Source organism: Coenobita brevimanus, chromosome 39, assembly GCF_032717465.1.
Source record: "Coenobita brevimanus isolate Jiangsu-jjx chromosome 39, ASM3271746v2, whole genome shotgun sequence".
Taxonomy (NCBI): Eukaryota; Metazoa; Arthropoda; class Malacostraca; order Decapoda; family Coenobitidae; genus Coenobita; species Coenobita brevimanus.
In genome coordinates this window covers 273,604-292,500 of record NC_136992.1, presented here as the reverse complement: position 1 = coordinate 292,500, position 18,897 = coordinate 273,604, and the positions used below count along the sequence as shown (strand labels likewise).

At 43.8% G+C, this 18,897-nt stretch overlaps 1 protein-coding gene across 1 annotated transcript in view; it reads left to right on the top strand.

The window, feature by feature from the left end:
* The window catches only part of LOC145396704 (trypsin-1-like), an 18,266-nt gene extending 3,187 nt beyond the window's left edge, over nucleotides 1–15,079 (top strand). Inside the window, exons 2-7 of the mRNA XM_080269991.1 lie at nucleotides 8,410–8,467; nucleotides 9,427–9,619; nucleotides 10,879–11,090; nucleotides 12,296–12,492; nucleotides 14,013–14,073; nucleotides 14,952–15,079. Of these exons, the coding sequence (XP_080126117.1) occupies nucleotides 8,410–8,467; nucleotides 9,427–9,619; nucleotides 10,879–11,090; nucleotides 12,296–12,492; nucleotides 14,013–14,073; nucleotides 14,952–15,079 (849 nt within the window). The remainder of the gene's footprint in view (nucleotides 1–8,409; nucleotides 8,468–9,426; nucleotides 9,620–10,878; nucleotides 11,091–12,295; nucleotides 12,493–14,012; nucleotides 14,074–14,951) is intronic.
* The last annotated feature ends 3,818 nt before the right edge of the window (nucleotides 15,080–18,897 follow it).

Genomic DNA, 18,897 nt, shown 5'->3' with positions numbered 1-18,897 from the left:
GAGGAGGATAGAGGGAAGGAGAGGGAGAGAGGGAGGAAGGTTAGGTATGATGGCAGGGGAGGGACAGGAGGCTAGATGAGTGAGAAGGGTAGGAAAGAGGGAGGGAAAGAGCAGGGAAGTACAAAGGAATACAAAGGTAAACAAACAGTAACAGTTCTATTGGTCCTTAGAGGTTGTTTTGTTATACGATAGGTTATAGGTAATGTAAATATTCCTTGGGTCAAAGACGAGGATAGGAAAGCAGGAAGATGAGGGAAAGGGAGGGGGAAGGAGGATATGAGAGGGTTGACGGTAGGGCAGAGGGAAAGGGGTAAGAGAGCGGGAAGGAGGAAAGGAGAGAGAGGTGGGCAGGGGAAAGGGGATGGAGGGTATGAGAGGAGAGATGGTAGAGAAGTAGGGGAGGGATAGGAGAGAGATGAGGGTAGGGTAGAAGAGGTGGATGGGGGAAGGGAAAGGAAGGAAGCAGAGGGAGGTGGGTAGGTGAGGGGGAAAGGAGGTTAAGATAGAGAAGATCGTAAAGAAAGAGGAAAAGAGGAAAAGGAGAAGGGTGAAGGGATGAGCACAGGAGAGAGGGAAGGAGATCAAGAGACGAGGATAGGGTAACGAGAGTAGGGAAAGGGAAGGAAGGTAGGGAAGGGTGAGGAGGGTTTGTGTGTTTATGAGAGGTAACTGTGATGGTAGTATGATTCCGCTAGTCACGTGATGAGTGGGGACCTGGTGGAGGCTTCCGTGGTGAAGGGGTGGGCAAGCACTGTGGGCAAGCACTGAAAGGTGGCTCGGTCTGTTTAGCATTCTCACGCTCGGGGATCTCCCTGGAGTGGGTTCGAGTGCCACTGAGATTGTAGGGTGGATGCTCACAAGGCACTCACACTACCAACACACATTGTAATTTCTCGTGGCAGCATTTCGCCAAACGATTTCACTCACCTAAGAGTCATAGGAGCCTGTGTGTTTAAGAGCGATTCAGGAAAAGAGCGAAGGCCGTTAGTTTTATACCATTCCTCTAATAATATAAATGAAAAAATAACTAAAAAGTAAGCTACGTCAAGGAAAATTAATGACAGTAATTATTTTTTTTCTTTTGCGGGTGTTCTGCGGTAGGTCGGAAGTAATGTGTTGTGAGGTAATGTAGTGGTGGGGTTGCGTAATACAGGAAGGAAGGATGGAAGAGGTCTAACTTTCTCCCCTCCCTCCCTTCCTCTCCCTCCTTCCCTCCCTCCCCTACCTTTCTCTCTCTCTCTCTCTCTCTCTCTCTCTCTAAGCAACCAAGAATATTATAAAACAAAGGATGTTATTATTCATATCAAATTTATGTTGAGTGCTCACTGACTCGCGTTCTGGTTAGAGGGAGAGAGAGAGAGAGAGAGAGAGAGAGAGAGAGAGAGAGAGAGAGAGAGAGAGAGAGAAAGAAAGAAAGAAAGAGAGAGAGAGGGAGAGAGGACCATCTTTCTCAAAACGCTAAATGACATCCATTTTTTACCTAAGAGTCCCAGGAGTTGAACCTGTACCCTAGTTTGTGGTGATCTAGATGGCGGAACTTCAAGCACAGCCAGAATATTGGTGCTTTCACTATCACACACACACACACACACACAGAGCCGAAGATACCACCGCTTTCTATTGTAACTTTCCCGGCGAAGTCAGCGCCTGGGTTGCGGACGCTATTGTAGTAGCTGGAGGTGCCTCAATCACGTAAGGGGTGGCCACAGACGAATTGCCTCCACATCATTCTCTACTCCTGCTTACTGCTCTTCCTCCTAAATCCACTCTTACTCTTACACCTCTCCACTCAGTCTTTTTACCTCATCCTCAGTTTCCCTCTCCCTCTTTCTCTCTCCACCTCATTCACACACACTCTCCTAGTCAGTCTTTCATTCTTATTCGCCCCACATGACCAGACAGTCTCATCAACACCACAACATTCCCGAACTTCCTTCTGTGTCGGTCTCTCTCCACGTAACTCAGGAACTCCACATGCTCTTCTCACATACCTCATCCCCACCCTTCTTGAACTGTGTCCTTGCAGCAAAGTCCAGGCTTCACAGCCATATGTAACAGTGGGCATTCCAGTGCTATCATGTAACGACCTCTTCATTTCCAGGCTGACTTCCCTATTCCGTATCACCACTCTTAGTGTACCAGCAACCTTTCTACCTTGCTGTATACTCTTTCTCGCACTTCATCTTCTAAACTTCCGTCCTTGCTCATCACACTTCTTAAATATCTGAAGAAACCCGCGTTCTCCATTTCCTGACTAGCCATCCTCACTATGCAGCCCGTGACTTCATTATTTGCAAAGATCTACCTTAGTCTCTGTTAAATTTGTTTTGGTGTCGTTTCTTACACATACAAATCCACCTCATTCATAATTTCCACACCTTTCCCGCTCTTCCTATGGACACTCCAACATGCAGTGCCGCATCTGCCTTTCTTTACATCATCACTCACGTACAGTGCAAACCGAACTACCACTAAGACCGAACACATCCACATACATCACAAGAATAAAATAAAATAAGCCGGTTAGGAGGAGGTTCTAGACGACCTCCTAATCCGATATCAACTCGATCCTAATATCCATGCGAGTATTATTCTCTGACAGCGGCAAAAATGTGATAAAAAGTTTGCCCCAGAACTGAAGACAAGTAGTTTAAAATCCTCTGGTGCAGCAAAACTAAGGCATAAAGGACTTCCTGGAGGTGAGGGTTCAAACACCTGGATGGTCACTTTCTCCACTTCCTCAGCACCTTGACCTCATTACCTCTCACCTCACACCTTCACTACGACGACCAATTTTCTCCTCCATTCTTGTGACGGTACCGATATAATAGCCTGGCGCATCCACTTGCCTGGCCGAAGGAAGGCCTTCTCTGACCAGAACTTGTCACTCGCAACGCCTTCATTACGATGCCTCTTTTTTTTTTAATTCTACTTAACGTCAGATTATTTCATGAACTTTAATGGACCCCATTCTTAGGGAAAAGGATTCATGAATTTTTTTGTAAGGCCTCATCTTCAAAGAGTACTTTCATATATATCTGGGGTTTCACTTGCAAGATGGTCTCTTTACGTCTATGAAACACCAAACTCTATTGTCCGGGAACCTACGGCTAAAATAACCCATGATAAAAAATGGCAAGAGTTTATAGCCTTATGCCACAAAAAATAACAAATAAGAGGTAAATAAATAAGAATATATAAAAAAAGATTGTAAACTTCACATGCAACACATTTCGCAGAGAGGTTTTCACATAGTAGCGTTCTTAAATACTTTTCTATTCGCTATCGTACTTTGTCGTATATGTATCGTAGTAATAATAATAATAATAATAATAATAATAATAATAATAATAGTCAATGCAGGATGAATTTTAAGAAGGATCGAGAAATTAGCTACCAACTCCACCTACTCATAAATCTCAAGATTCTCCGTGTGTGCGTGTGTGTGTGTGTGTGTGTGTGTGTGTGTGTGTGTGTGTGTGTGTGTGTGTGTGTGTGTGTGTGTGTGTGTGTGTGTGTGTGTGTTTTGGACAAGACAAATAGCTTACTTCATACGTAGAACATCGAAATCTAACAATAAAACGTTGATTTGGAGTGAGAAATGACGAAAAAGCGTACGAGGTCGTAAGAAACGTCGACAGGTTGCTTTTGCTGCGTACCTGCAAGAAGTGTGGTATTTCCGGGCACTGGGGTCGGTTCGGGTATACTCCTTTTTACTTTAACTTGGCCTAGATTTGAATCCTGTTGCTGCTTCTTTCAGTCAAATCGGTGGAAGAATATGACAGTGCTACGGCTCTACATCCTTTCAATGCAAGAGAGAGAGAGAGAGAGAGAGAGAGAGAGAGAGAGAGAGAGAGGGAGAGCAAAAGTACCAAAGACTGTGAGGTCAAAGGATGCTTTCACCACACGTCTAACTCACCTCAGACTGACAGCTAGAGGGTAAGGGGTAGACAGGTGGCGAGGGGAGTGACAGAGAAAGAAAGATAGCAATGGTTACATAGACATACAGACCTTATCGTCATCTTTTTATTCCCTTCACGATAAGAGGTTTGTCCAAAAATGAAATTAAATCAACAAAAGATATAGAATAAAAAGGCATAATGCTGTAAGATATATTTTTGTTATAATTATATGTATGTTCCCTGCAAACGATATAAAATCATTATTATTATTATTACTGTTGTTATTATTATTATTATTATGAGAGAGAGAGAGAGAGAGAGAGAGAGAGAGAGAGAGAGAGAGAGAGAGAGAGAGAGAGGAGGGAAAGTACACGAGGGAGGGAGGCGAGGGGGAGTAGTAAAAACAATGAGAGAGAAATGAAGAGGTACAAACACTAATGACAGAGGATGTGTGGTTATGAAGTGGAGAAAATTAGAGAGCTGAGAAAGATAAAGAGGAAGAGAGGAGAGCCAAGAAGAGGCAGGAGAGAAGGTAGGGAGGAGGGAAGTGAAAGGGAGAGGAGAGAGGAGAAAGAATTGGTTGGAAATGAGAGGAGAGGGATGAGGAGGTAGGAGAGGAGAGAAATGACAGGAGAGGTTAAGAGAGAATAGAAAAGATTGAGAAGATAAGGTGGAGGGAAGCAGCAAAGAAAAGAAATATGAGGGAAGAGGGACGGAAAGAGAGTGGAGCAGAGAAGAGAGGTAGGGCGATAGAAGAAAATATAAAGAGAATACAAGAGAGAGAGAGAGAGAGAGAGAGAGAGAGAGAGAGAGAGAGAGAGAGAGAGAGAGAGAGAGATGAATGTTCAAATACAAAAGTCTCTAACCAGTTGCGAGAAAGCTTGGGTGGAGAGAGGAAGGTGAGGTAGGGGGAGGGAAGGGGAGGGGGAGGGGAGATGGGAGGGGAGAGAAGATATACGGAGAGAAGGGGAGAAGGATGCTGGAGTATAGGGAAAGGGGAAGGGAGGGGAGGAAGGAGGGAGGGGATGGAAAGGAAAGGAGGGGAAGGGATGAAGATGGAAAGAGGAGGGGAGGCTGGAGTGTTGAGGGGAGGGAGAGAGAGAAGGAAGAAGAGAAAAGGAGGGAAGACAGGGAGAGGGGAGAGGGTGGTAGAGGAGTAAGAGAAGGGAGGGAGAAGGGAGACTAGGAAGGGGGGAGAGGAAAGTGGAAGGGAGGGTTAGAATTGGAGGGGATATGGTAAAAAAAGGGAGGGGGAGAAGGTGAAGTAGTGTGGGGAGGGGGAGGGGGAGGGGAAAGGGAGGAGAAGCAGAGGGTGAAGGGCTAGACTGAGAGATAAAGAAAGGGAGGAGATAGGGAAGTTGGAATATGCGACAGAGGGGGGGAAGGGAAGGAAGGAAGGAGAGGGGTTGGGTAATGAAGAGAGGTACGCAAGAAGGGAGGAGGGAATGGAATAGATAGAAACGGAGAGGGAATAGCTAGGGTGGAGAGCAAGGAAGGGAAGTGTGAATGGAGGAGGAGGCAAGGGATGTGGTGGTGCGGGGGGAGAGGGAGTTAAGGAAGAAGGGAGGGGGAGAAGAGGAGGTAGGGAATGAGAGGGAAAGTATGGCAAACTGTAAGATAGGGGTGGGGAGGGGAGAAGAGGTAGCATAGAAACAGGGGCTGGTTATAAAATGTGCAGGGAGGAGAGGGTACAGGGGAGGGGAAGGGGAGGAGGTTGAAGAGGGGAAAGGGAGAGAGAGTAAGTAATAGAGTCGGGAGGGGTGAAGGGAAAGGGAAGAGGGAAAGGGGAAGGGAAAGTGAAAGGGTAGGGGATAAGGGAGAGGAGGGGAGGGGAGGGGACGGGTTAAAGGAAAGGAGTATATGAAAGGAAACGGGATGCTGAATAGGGAGGGAGGGGGAGCGGGAGGGTGCAAGATAGGTAAGGGGGGAGAAGGGCTGAACGAGAATAGAATAGGAAACAGGGTGGAATACTGGGAGGGGAGGGGGGTATATAGGGAGGGAAGGGGGAGTAAGCAAAGTGAGAGGGAGGGGAGGAGGCTGGAGTGTGAAAATTAAGAAAAAAAAAAGAAAGAAATGTAATATGGGGCGGGAGGTGGGGGATGTGAAAGTGGAATGGAAAGAATATGGAATGTGTAGGAGGAGACAGGTGGGAGAGAAATGATGAAGTGAGGAAGAGTTATGGCAGAGGTATTAAAGAGCGAAAGACGAAGAGAGAAGCCACAAGAGAGAGTAGAGAAAAAGATGAGAGGAAAAGAGATAAGAGGAAAAGGAGAGAGGAAAGGGGAAAAAGAGTTAAGAAAAAGCAGTCAGGCACGAAAGTCTGCCTGCTATTCTACTGCGTCCGTTTAACACTTAGGGTATGTCAGTAATTTTCCTCCCTGACGCATCACGTCAGAAAGTATCATCTACAGGCAGACGAACGTACCAACCCTCTCTCTCTTCAGGAATATTAGCCATTAGAGGAAAATAACAAGAAGTGGTGAAATATCAGGCGAACTTTTGTAGCTACAGCTAGAGAAACATGTCCAGCATCTCTCAGCTTAAGAATAAAAGTCACCAGAGGAAAATGACAAGAAGAGGTAAAATATTAGGCAACTTTTTTTTCCCCCCAATTGTACTACAAGGATAAGGTAGACACTGGTTCAGCAGAGGCATATATTGGTTAGGCAGGGGTACGGCAAGATTAGGCAGGAGTCAAGAAATTATGGCATTGGTACTGCAGGATTATAATGGATACAAGGCAGATACGAAGCAAAGGTATGATAGACATTTGTTTAGATAAAGATAAGACAGACGTTAGGTAAGGGAGTGTTAAGTATGGGGGTAAGGAAGGGTGAGTTAGTGGTAAGACAGGTGAGGCAAAGGATGAGGTATGGTAAGGCAGGGTGAGGTAAGGAGTAAAGAAAGGTAAGGCAGGGGGTAAGACAGGATGAGACATGGGGTAAGTCAGGTGATGGGGAAGGCAGGGAGAGGCAGGGGATGAGACAGGATCCACGAGGCACCAAATAAATGCCACAGCACACCAGGAACCTCTCGTGATGTATGTCCTGTTGAACCTTGGCAAACAACTCTCACTTCAACACGCCTAACACACTCACAAATACCCGAATAAAGAAAGCTAAAGTACCAAGGAAATCCCACATAACATATTCATTCAGCACAGGGAAGCACCTCAGTAGTAAAGGAGTTAATGTAGGCTATACGAGTATCTAACCTTTCTAGATCGGGGAAAAAAAAATCTTCTATCAAAATAAAATAATGAGAAACTGGCAGAGAAGATAATAAAAATGACGCCAGGTACTCAAATCTTCAACAAAAATCTAAAATATGGAGAATTAAAATAAAGAAAAAAGAAAAGAGAAAGAAAAATGACAAAAACTTTTAACAAACTGGTGATACCCTGTTGAACACTGGCAAACAACTCTCGCTCGACAAACATACCCCAAAATACCAAGATTAAGAGAGTTTGCATGAATATCATGAACTTTCCACTTCACTCTGTCACTTTGTTGGTACAGTGTGTTTGTAGTGAATGCAATATTTAGATTTATCATCGTCGCTTTGTTAGTAGGATGTCAATTGTTGCTGGTAGAATGTGCTTGCAGTTGAGGAAGCAGTATTTATGTGTACAGACACTTTGGTGGAAAGACGTTAGTTGTTGGTATAAGGAGTTTGTAGTGAACGAAAACTTTGCGAAGGAATATCTTGAAAATATCACCCACATTACTGAGCACTGCACAACACATGTCACGCAAAGACGAAGACACAACAGTAGCGCTGTAGAGGACCCATGAGAATGACCCCAGAGAAGCACTTGCGTAACACAGAATATTGGCTATCAGCTGTAAATTCAGGTTACTCCGGCTTAGAGTAAATAATAATTACCATCTCTCACTAATCCTACTTTCCAGTTTTCAGCCTTATCAAAGCTGGATATTACTTTCTTCATTTTTTGTCTGTATCATGATAATACTTTTCTCTTATCGAACTAATGAAATTTATATTGCATTACACGTGTTTATGCTATCTGCATCCTGTTCGCTACAATGTTGAGTTAGTTACTTTATTCTTGTTATGATGCTGGTGAGGGACGCCTTCATGCGATGGCACTGGTATAACCGAGCTGCTCTGCTACCCGGTTATATAAGCACCCCTCAGATCCCTCCCTATCTTCCGAAAGGAAGATGGTGAACAGGGATAGGGTAAACTGGACCTGCAATTCCCCGGGTTCACGTTCCGATGAGCACTGGCTTGCAGTTAGTATCACTGCTATTCTTGCTGTCTTCAGTCGATCTCATTCAGATTTAGTGAGACTTTCCAAATCGAAGGGGTTGGATATAACATTCACTAACCACTTCACAAGGATGGGGTCTCCCAAACAGTATGACGTTATCTATAACAAAATGAAAAAGACGTTCTCATGGCGTAGAGGGCAATCGCTAGTTTAATTTGATGTGATATTCTGTATGAGGTTCGCATTACTAAGTTGCTTGTGTGTTCTTTTCAGGGTGTGGATCCTCGACTTCGCATGAGAGGGGCTTGTGACAGTGTCTGCAGGGGCTTCAGTAAGTCTTTTTGTCATTAGCTGTACTCGGTTCACTTTAACTAGGCGCAAAATTGCTATCTCTCCATCTTGAATGCTGAGTTGTAATAAGACTAGACGATGGTGCTGCTCTTAGAGATACAGACCCGTAGTATTGTCTTCTTCTGACCCTGAGCTACGGTAAATAGTATGTAAAAGGACGAAAATTTTGTAATATTGAACTATAGTTGGAAAGGCAGGCTTCGTAACACCTCTTCCTTAGCAATTTACTCTGCACATTACACCTCAGTCCTTTTCTATGTTACCAATGCAAACTATATCGATACTAAAACGATAAAAATAACACATATGAGAATGTAAGGATGTAGTATTTAAAATGAACCTCTCTCTCTCTCTCTCTCTCTCTCTTCTCTCTCTCTCTCTCTCCTTATTTTTCCTCCTTCCCTCCTCACCACCTCTCCTCATGACCTCCTTTCACTCTTCACTATCCCCCCCCATCCCCAACCCTTTTCATTTCTACTCCTTTTTTTTTCTCTTCCCCTCCTGTTTTCCCTCTTCCTTACTATTTCCTCTCTTCGCCTAATCTTTTCCATCCCTCCCTCTTCAATGTCTTCCTCTCCTCTTTCTTTTATTCTCCTCTCTTTTGCTACGATCTCTCTCTTCTTAAGCTTATTGTTACCATAATAATTCCTTTTATTTGTTATCAATGTGCTATTTTCATCATTATTAGCTTCTTCATATTTCCTGTCATTCTTCACTCATATTTTGCTATTTTTCGTCATTTTCTCCATAGAGCAACTCAATATTGCTTCCTCTTTGCGCTAGAGTTTGTTTCCCTCAGCATGTTAATATCTTTTTATCGAGTGTTCACTGTTACTATACTCAATTTGGAAACAGGGTGCTATTTCCTCCTCATTCTGTGCTATTTTCCCCTCATATTCCCCTCGCAATGAGCTATTTCTCCATCACTTCTCCTCTCAGGGCAGCTCAAAACTGTCTTCTTTGCAACAGAGTGTGGAGAGCCAAACCGCGAACCGCGTGTGGTGGGCGGCCAACCAACACGACAGTGGGAGTACCCCTGGCTGGCATCGCTGCACTACAGGGGCAAGCTGTACTGTGGCGCATCACTGGTCAACGAGTACTACCTTATCACAGCTGCACATTGTATTAAGCGGTGAGCAACAAGGAGATTTTTAAAGCCAGACGGCAATCGTACAAAGACTCAGATGCTTAGAAAATTTTTAAAGACGGGCTTATAACTGTAACGCGGGGCATCGTTGGCCATACAGAGTACTTTTTTATCACAGCTGCAGGTTGTATTAAGCGGCGAGGAGCAGGGGAAATTTTAAAGCCAGAAAGGAGTCTTACAAAGGTTCAGATGCTTAGAAAATGGTTTAGAGAAGGGTCTACCACTGGACCGTGGGACATCACTGGTCAACAAATGCTTTCTTATCACAGCTGCACACTATATCAAGAAATGAGATGAATATTATGAGGGTCAGTGCGATGAGTAGTGTGTGTGGCATCAAGCAAAGAGGAAAGGGGTGGGATTTGGAGGGCAGAAAAGAGTATACGGATTTTAGAGGCTTGGATATAGGTTTAGAAAGGGGCTACCGTGTGGTGCACCTAGAGATAATGGGAAGCTACTCTCTCAGCTACACATCTTATTAAGCAGTCGGGAACGGAGGGGTTTACAGAGAAAGGGATTGTTCAGAAAGAAGTGGAAAGGGGATTCAAAGCCGTATAATTGGGTATCATTGGTCAACAAGTAATTTCACATCACCATGACTCACTGCATCAAGCAGTGAGGAGCCGGAGGGGAGGAGGAGGATGAAAGAGTGGGATTTGGGGAGAAGAAGGTAGTATTATACAGGACTCAGGGTTTAGAGAGGGATGGAAGTGCTGTTATCCCTCACTGGTCAAGAAGCATTATTTCATCACTGCCACACAATAAATCGAACAGTGAGAAAAGCAAAGGGTAGAGGGAGAAGGAAAGGGTAGCAGGGTCAGGGGTTGGGTTACCCTCTTCCCCCCAGGTTTGTTTGACATGAAAGATAAAATACAATGGCTCTCGACATTTAAAAAAAAAAAAAAAAGATTGCCTACTGCAGTTCCCATACTCCCTATAATGCTGATATGCCACGTTCTCCTTACTTAAAGTACACGCTTTATACAAAAAAAAGTGATGTTTTGGAACACATCTCTGATTTATAACGAAGATTGAGAGTAAGCTGAGACCATATTGCTAAAGCCCTTGCGTGTATCTTGGGGTGAAAATGTCATGCGTGGAGATTAAAAGGGTTTCGGGAAGGAGGAAAGGGTAGGGTCACGTATTTTCCCTGGGTTAATTCTATGTAATTATAAGAGAGACAAAATTAAATAAGAACATACCTGCACGAGGCCATCTTCAATGTGTCCTTGTGTGTACCTCAGAGTGACCATGTCCCGTGTGGAGATTGTTCTGGGGTCGTACAACAAGAGTGACACCAGCGAGGAGTCCCGAGCGGTGCGCAAGGTAGGGTCTTGGTGGGCGCACAAGAGCTTCAGTCGCCGCTCCTACAACAACGACATCGGGGTTATCAAGATGGACCGACCTGTCATCTTTAGCAGGAACATCAGGCCTGTTTGTCTGCCTAGTGAAGATGGTTAGTACCAAGAGTCTGTTGAGGCTTGGTGAGGTGTGTGTTGGTGCGAAGTAGAGTGTGTGGCTGTAGTGTGGCCTGGTGCGTGGCTATAGTGTGTGGGGAGGTGCAGCGTGTGTGGCTGTGAGGTGTCATGAGTTGGTGCGGTGGAGTGTGTGGTGTGGTGGAGTGAGTGGTGTGGTGTGTGGCTGTAGTGTTTGTTGTGGTATTCTTGTGGGGTGTCATGCGGTAGTGCAGTGCAGAGGATGATTGTGATGTGTCGTGAGTTGGTATGGTGGGGTGTGTGGCTGTGAGGTGTGGTGTGGTGTGGTGAGTTTTTGAGGTGCCATGAGGTGATGTAGTCCAGTGGGTGGTTGTAAGATAGCATGAGATGATGTGGTAGGGTGTGTGGTGCGATGTGTAAATGAGTCAGTTGGTGAAGGTGTGGTGTAGTGTGTGGTTGTAGGGTATGGTGTGGTGTGTGATTACGAGGTGTCATGAGGTGGTGTAGTGCAGAGTGTGGTCGTCAGCTGTGGCGAGGTGGTGTGATCATGGTGGCCTCACAAGAGCTACAGTCACCGTCCCTGCAGCAATGACATGGGCGTTACTAAGTCTGACCAACCTATTACTATTAGCAAAAACATCAGGCCAGTCTGTCTGCCTGATGTTGAGGATTATTGCTTGGAGCTGGTGACGTGTGAGGTAGTGTGGTTTATGACTATGAGGTGTGGTTGTGTGGTGTGAAGTGTGATGGGGGTTGGTGTGTGGTATTTGTGTGTTCGGGAGGGTGTGGTTTAGTGTGCGGTGGTGTATGGTGGTAAAAACTGTGCAGTGTGTTAAGAAGTACGACGGTAAAGCTGCTGTGGTGTAGTGTGGAGTGTGATGTGGCGTGGTGTGTTGTGTTTTGTGGTGTTGTACAGTGGAGTATGGTGTGGTGTAGCCTAGTGTGGTGCGGTGTGGTGTGGTGTGGTGTGGTGTGGTGTGGTGTGGTGTGCTGTGGTGTAGTGTGGTGTGGTGTGGCATAGTGTGGTGTGATGTGATGTAGGATTATGAGCACCTTTATCATTCCTGAGAATCTCTACGATGATTTCGAGTTGCAAGTGAGATTATTAAGACGTAATTTAGAACAAGGAGTGGAAAATAACTTATAATTATGTATCTCTCTCTCTCTCTCTCTCTCTCTCTCTCTCTCTCAGCTAATCCCGCCCTCTCTCCCATAGACCTAGCAGACTACGTAGGGGCAAACGGTACTGTGGCGGGGTGGGGTCGCCAGAGTGAGGATGGGCAGGCCAGCCAGGTTCTACGCCAAGTGAACGTTCCTATCATTAGCAACGCCGAGTGCAAGACCAAGAATTACAAACCCGATGAGATCACTGAGAATATGATGTGTGCCGGATATGACCAAGGCAAGATCGACGCCTGCCAGGTAAGACTGAAGGGATGGAGGGTTGGGGAGGGATGAGGAAGGGTATAATTAACTTATCCCAGATTTTCGTTCTACATCCATTCTGTAGCACTTCGTCATGACTAGTGACATATTCTAGTGTTGATCTATTGTTATAACTCAGCATTCAAGATGGAGAGATGATAGTTTTAAACCAAATTAGAATAAAGAGGGTATAGGGACAGCGAGAGGTGAGATAGGTTAGGGATGATGAAGGATGCAGGAAGGGAGAGATAGAGTTAAGACAGAAGAATTGGTGATGGGTGAGGTAGGATATGTGAAGTGTGTAGGCATGGTATGGACGGTGAGGGGTGATGCAGGGAGAAAATGGTGAGGGACGAGGTGGGAGGGAACAGTGAAGGGTGAAATACGTTGGTGAGTGTGAGTGATATGGTGCAGTAGGGGTAGCGAGGGATTAGAAAGGAAAGTGATGCTATGGGACAACAGTGAGGGGTGAGGCTGGGAAGAGATGATAAGGAATAAAAGTGAGGAAAGGAATGAACAATGATAAGCGAGATACAGAGGTTATGGTTGGTGTAAAGTAATGCAGAAGAGAATAATGGAAGGAGAAACGGTGTATGGGCAATGAAAGTTGAGACAAGAAGGAGGTGGTGACAGATGAGCTGGAGCCGCGAAGAGAGAGGAGCAATGGTACCAATGGTATTACTTTTATGGCAAATGCTCAGACGAAGTTGCATCCATTGTGCCACCTCTCTATGTCTTCCATTGTGCTACACAGGCATCTGGTAGCGCTCATGACTGAAATGTAACACTGGCATATTGCAGAACTTCCGCCTATCTGAAATCTTTTATTCCCCGAACTGCAACTATTTAGAACTCGCTTCCACAGAGTTGTTTCCCCCCGAACTTCAACTTGCAGCTGTTCAAGTCCAATACAGATTCTTTATGAATGGAGGACTCCAGTAATCTGGTGTATGGATTATTATTTTTTTTATTTGTTTTTCTTTCCTCTGTTCTGTTATTTAAAAAACAAAAAAAGACTACGTTAGGTGGGGCTGACTGGGATGTGTGAGTGGTGAGAGGGGGAGAAAAGGAGCTGAGAGGTGATGAAAGGTAAGGAAATATAAAGGAGTGGGAAAAGGAAGAGAATGAGAGGTGAGGAAAACTAAAAGATAAAAGATGAAGAAGGGAAAAGGAGAAAGTCAGATACTATATAAGCATATGGGAAGATGGGAAGTGACTGGAAAAGAAAGAAATGATGAGAACAAAAAAAGAAAATGAAGGATGGAGGAAAAGTTAAGGAGAAAGGAAAGGAGAATAAAGGTTAAGAGAGGGCAAGGGGAGAAAGAGCTGAAAGCGAAGAAGAGAGGATGTAAAGTGAGCAGAGTGAGAAGCCCATGAAATCATAATGGTGAAGGGATGGAGAAAAGTTTTATGACAACGTTGAAGGTGATGACGATGATGATGATGTTGATGACGATGATGATGATGATGATGATGATGATGACCAAGTTGTAATGTGAGCCATCTATCCTCAACAGGGTGACAGTGGTGGCCCTCTCCTCTACAGGAATCCCAAGAAAGGGAAGATTGAAATCATTGGTAAGTTCAGTAAATCTCTTTCAATACCTAACATCCTTGCCTCTCTACGTTTAGCGTTTTTTTTTCAACAGCTGACATTCTTTCCTCTCTATATTCAGCAGTCCCAGTACTGTACTGAACTGCATGGTCTCTCTATCATCACCACTTTGGTTCTGTGAAGTTATCTTGGTACAGTATTCTGGATGGTATCTAGCAGGTTTGGTTAATATGAAAAAATGAAAATTGTCAGGCTTCACTTGATTGTTCCATTCATAGTACAATGTTAGATTTTACATTACATTTGGATGAATACTGTGCCAGACAGTTTTGCTCAACTGTGAGCTAGGGGGATGGGATGGAGAGATATATAAGAGAGAGGGTTGAGAGCTGGGGAGAGGGAAGAGAACAGGGTGACTTAGAGGTGATTTGTTTGTGGCCACCCCTTACAATATAAGCATTTATCCCTAGACAGATAAACAATGAGCTGTCAAAGTACAGTATTAATCCTTTCAACCCAGAGACATTTCACCCAAATTGAATGCAAAGGTTTACCCTGACAGAAGGGGTTATTGAGACTCCTTCTAAAGCTGGGATGTCTCATCTAAGATGAATAAAATTATGCTCAATTAATACAGTACTCTCAAAAATTTTCACCTTCATTTACAATATCCTGACCTCACTACACAGCACATACCACACTAAGATGTAGAAGCAGCATCAACAGTTTAAGGAACCTATGGGACAAACCCACGAGGGCAGTAGCTTACCTACAGTCAACAAGCTTGCTCAGCCAGGCACACCGGGACTAAGCAACAATAACAGCAACATCCACATATACTTCCACTTCAATTTTTTCACATATCCATCACAACTAACTATTGATTTATGTGCTCCCACAGGTATAGTGTCATGGGGCCAGGGGTGCGCTCGTGCCGGCTACCCTGGAGTCTACACACGCCTCTCAAAGTACTGGAACTTCATCAATTCTCACATCTACAAAGAAGGATGTTTTTGTCCCGCTGAGTAGCAGTCTATCAGCCTAACATGCAGACTTTTTATTTTTATTTTGTTCCATCTCTCATCGGATGATCATATTCAACTTAGGAAAGAGCTTTACTACTGAAGGGGTTTATGTGGGCTATATCTAACCTTTCTAATTCATGAAATCATTCTTTGGCTGAATAAAATCATCTGAAGGTAGTAAGAATAAAATGGAAAATATGTCAAGCGAGTGAAGTGGTCAACGATTCAGAAACTGGATCTCCATCAGTATCTCTTCAGTCTGATGATCTCCATTCAGCTAAAATTAATTTTATTTTTGCTTCATTAGGATTAATTTAATGTTTCCCTTATATCACTTCCACAGTTTAACATTTTTATTTGTCTTTTCTAAATACCTAGCAGTCTTACTGTATCATGAATGCTTGCTGCTTAATTTCTGTAATGTCTCTCTGTACACTTGTGTGCCCTACTTTCTGATCATCCTTTACCCTTATCATTGGGTGGAAGCACTGAAGGGGAGCCTACAAATGGTGGTGCTGTGCACCTTAGGTGGAGCAGCTGCTCACCTAAGAGCCAACCTCCTCATATTTCCCTGCACCTGGCAGTGGGAGGGTCCCTGGTCCAACCCTGGTGAGGTGCTATCTACGGCAAGGGGGTGCTGGATTCGTCCATGATGTATGCTCTATACTATACCTATAGAATGTCCCCTCAGGAGCAGTTGCTTACCTGTGGTTGATGAGTCTGCTCAGCCAGACAGGCTGGGGTTAAGTAACAACAAGAACCACCACTGACTGGAGGCAAGGTGTCAGGATTTCACACCTAATAAGACCTATCATCCATTGTTAAGAGTATGGTTTTAAACATTGTTAGACTGCAAAAGGAATAGCTCACAATAACACTGTTATACATGCAGTCACAACAACAACAACAACAACAACAACAACAACAAAAGCTTTGAACTCCCAATAATAGATCATCATTTGATGTTAAACACTGGACAAGACATCCTTCAGCCAGTAACACAGGTAGAGGGTGAGTTGAATCTATGGTGCACAACTGTATCTATTTGCATCATTTACTGTCATCTTGAAAACTATTTGCCTTGCATAATAGCTGTAGTGGTATGACTTGTGAAGAAATCTGAAGGCCTGAATTGCCAATAACTAGAAAACAGCCAAGAAAGTGTCATACCTCAGGAGTTGACAAATGTCATACAAGTACTAAGTTAATATCTTGATGGAACATTAAGGTCTTGGGTTTCTTTCTACAAGTCACTGTCTTATCTTTATATTTTGCTTACCTCTCTTCGGTTTATTAGTGTCATCAATGGCTTCTCATCTCTCTCTTTCCTCTTCTTTGTATTTTCTACCTCACCTCTTACACTTATCCTGTAAGTAATAATTTATTATTGAAACTTTAGTACACTTAACTTATTTATTATATGCACAAAATACACTAAAGTGAGCAGCTGACTAGAGTGTGAGCCATAGTTTTCTATAAGACTCATGAAATTGCTCTTATGTAACTAGGACGGATTACTTTTTCTTTCACTAACTGCATTATAATCTTCCAGTGAAAAAAAAAAATGACAAAACATGAAAACTGTGCTAAAAAATAAATAAATTTTGCCTTAAGGCCTGAATGCTACAACAAGGCTTTAACCTGCCTTGAGGCTTAAGTCAATCTTACCAGTGAGCCATACTTCAGCCTTGATTCAGTACATGCCCAGATTTAGCTGAGTGAACCCAATCTGACTAAGTCATGAGCTTGGTCTAGGAACCATTCCAAGCCCAACTTCCAAGTCAGGCCTAAGCCTCATTCTAGCATTTGGTTCTAAGAGTAAAGTATAATGCACTTATTAAAGAGAAAAAACATTTATTCAGATTCCAGTTTCAGTAACAAATTATCTTCCAGATGGAACAAGCAGCCAAGTACAGTACAAAAAAATTAAAATACTGCTGTAAATGAAATAGTTACCAGTCACTGGTGAATCAGCCATATAGCAGGTTCCGTAACTTTCTATTCACTTACTCTTGAGAGCATCTGAAAAACATCAGATGATTATTGCAGCAAAAGCACAGCTTCATTAGGCATTCTAAGTCATAAGTCAACTCACTGTTTGTTGCAATGGAATTGTCTGCTCTCTGATAAATTTGCTAATTTCTAGTAAGATGACCATAAGCTACATTAAAGGAAAGTGAATATCCATCCTTACTTCACAGTGTCTGTCATCTTGGGGCAACAACAACTATTAGAGCCTTATTATTGAGAGCTTAGAGTTCATATTGAACTAGAAATGGTAACACACATTTTGTGTTGTTATTTCATTATAGTTTATTATATTTTTTGATATCTCTACTGTGAGACTCTGTGCTCTATTCAGCTGCTTTGAATGGTCTAGTCCTGAATAATAAATATATTGAATATCAGTTATCTCTTTCATTTCCCTTTTACTATAAGGCAATGACAATAGCCGATCCATATTACCCCTTTCAGTCACCAAGACTCAGTGCCCTAAGGTCACTTCCCCATTCAACATTCAGACACAACAAAGAAACCACCACCACAGTATACAAACAATATATACGTTCAATGATGAATTATGCAAGCCCTGCTTGGGCTTCTGACCTCACTAAAACACACTACAACACCCTACAGACCATACAGAACAAGTCCCTAAAAATAATCACAGGCTGCACAGCTACTACACCTATAGACCACCTACACCAAGAAACCAAAGTCCTCAAAGTCAAGGATCATCTAGATATGCGAGGCACACAAATTCTTGCCGCAGCCTCCACAAACCCACACCATCCACTACTCTACATGGCAGCACATCCACACACACCAAGGAACATCAAAACAACTCCCAGCACATGGTAACATACACAAATACTGTCATCTCTCCCCCCTTGCCTGCCTCAAACCAGCTTCCAGAGGCATATCCATGCTCAAATCACTCACTGCTCCATTCAGTCACTCAAAGGCAGCACAGCTGCATGCACAGCTTGCTGATATCCACCCTTCTGAATCCTATCTCTCTCATAAGGACAGGGTCCACCTGGTCAGGCTGAGATATGAGCATCATCCAGCCCTCTTGAGTTATCAGATGAGGCTGGATGACTCCGTCACTGATGCCTGTCCAGGATGCAACAAAGCACCCCATACTAATAAGCACATTATGGAAGACTGCATTGCCACAATTGTCTGTGTCAACAACACAACATTCACTCCTTGAGAGCTCTGTGGGAAAGCCTGGTCTCGGTTGTGGCCTTCCTAAGGGGCTCGGGGCTGTTCGGCCAGACTGCCTAGGGAACAACAACTACTACTGCTACTACTGCTGCTACTACTACTACTACTACTACCGTTTCAGGTCCCGGAGGGCCTTAGATTTTAAGCCATCAGTCAACCTCTCTGTCTATAGCTAGACACCATACTCCCATTAGGGGTGAGCATTTGTTTTTGGGTTTTGTTCTATGGGGAGGGACACTAACTCTTCACCAACCCGACACATAGGGAACACATATGGGTTGATTATGTGGTGACCACCCATCACTGTCAATGGTTCCTTGGCTTACAGGAAACCATTAGGCTTGTCACTCAGTGTAAAGCTACCTGAAAAGGAAAGAAGAGTAATAAAAGTGACAGAAAAAATGGGAGAAATAGGAAGAGAGGAAGGGAGACACAAAAAGAAGGATAAGGGGAAAGGAAGAAGTAGGTAGTGCTACATCAAGTGAGTGGATGATGATTGCCACCACCTACCACCAGATTTTAAGTACCAGGATAAATAGGATGTGATAGGAAATGTTAGGAGGAACACATTGAGGTGGATTGGCCATGTGG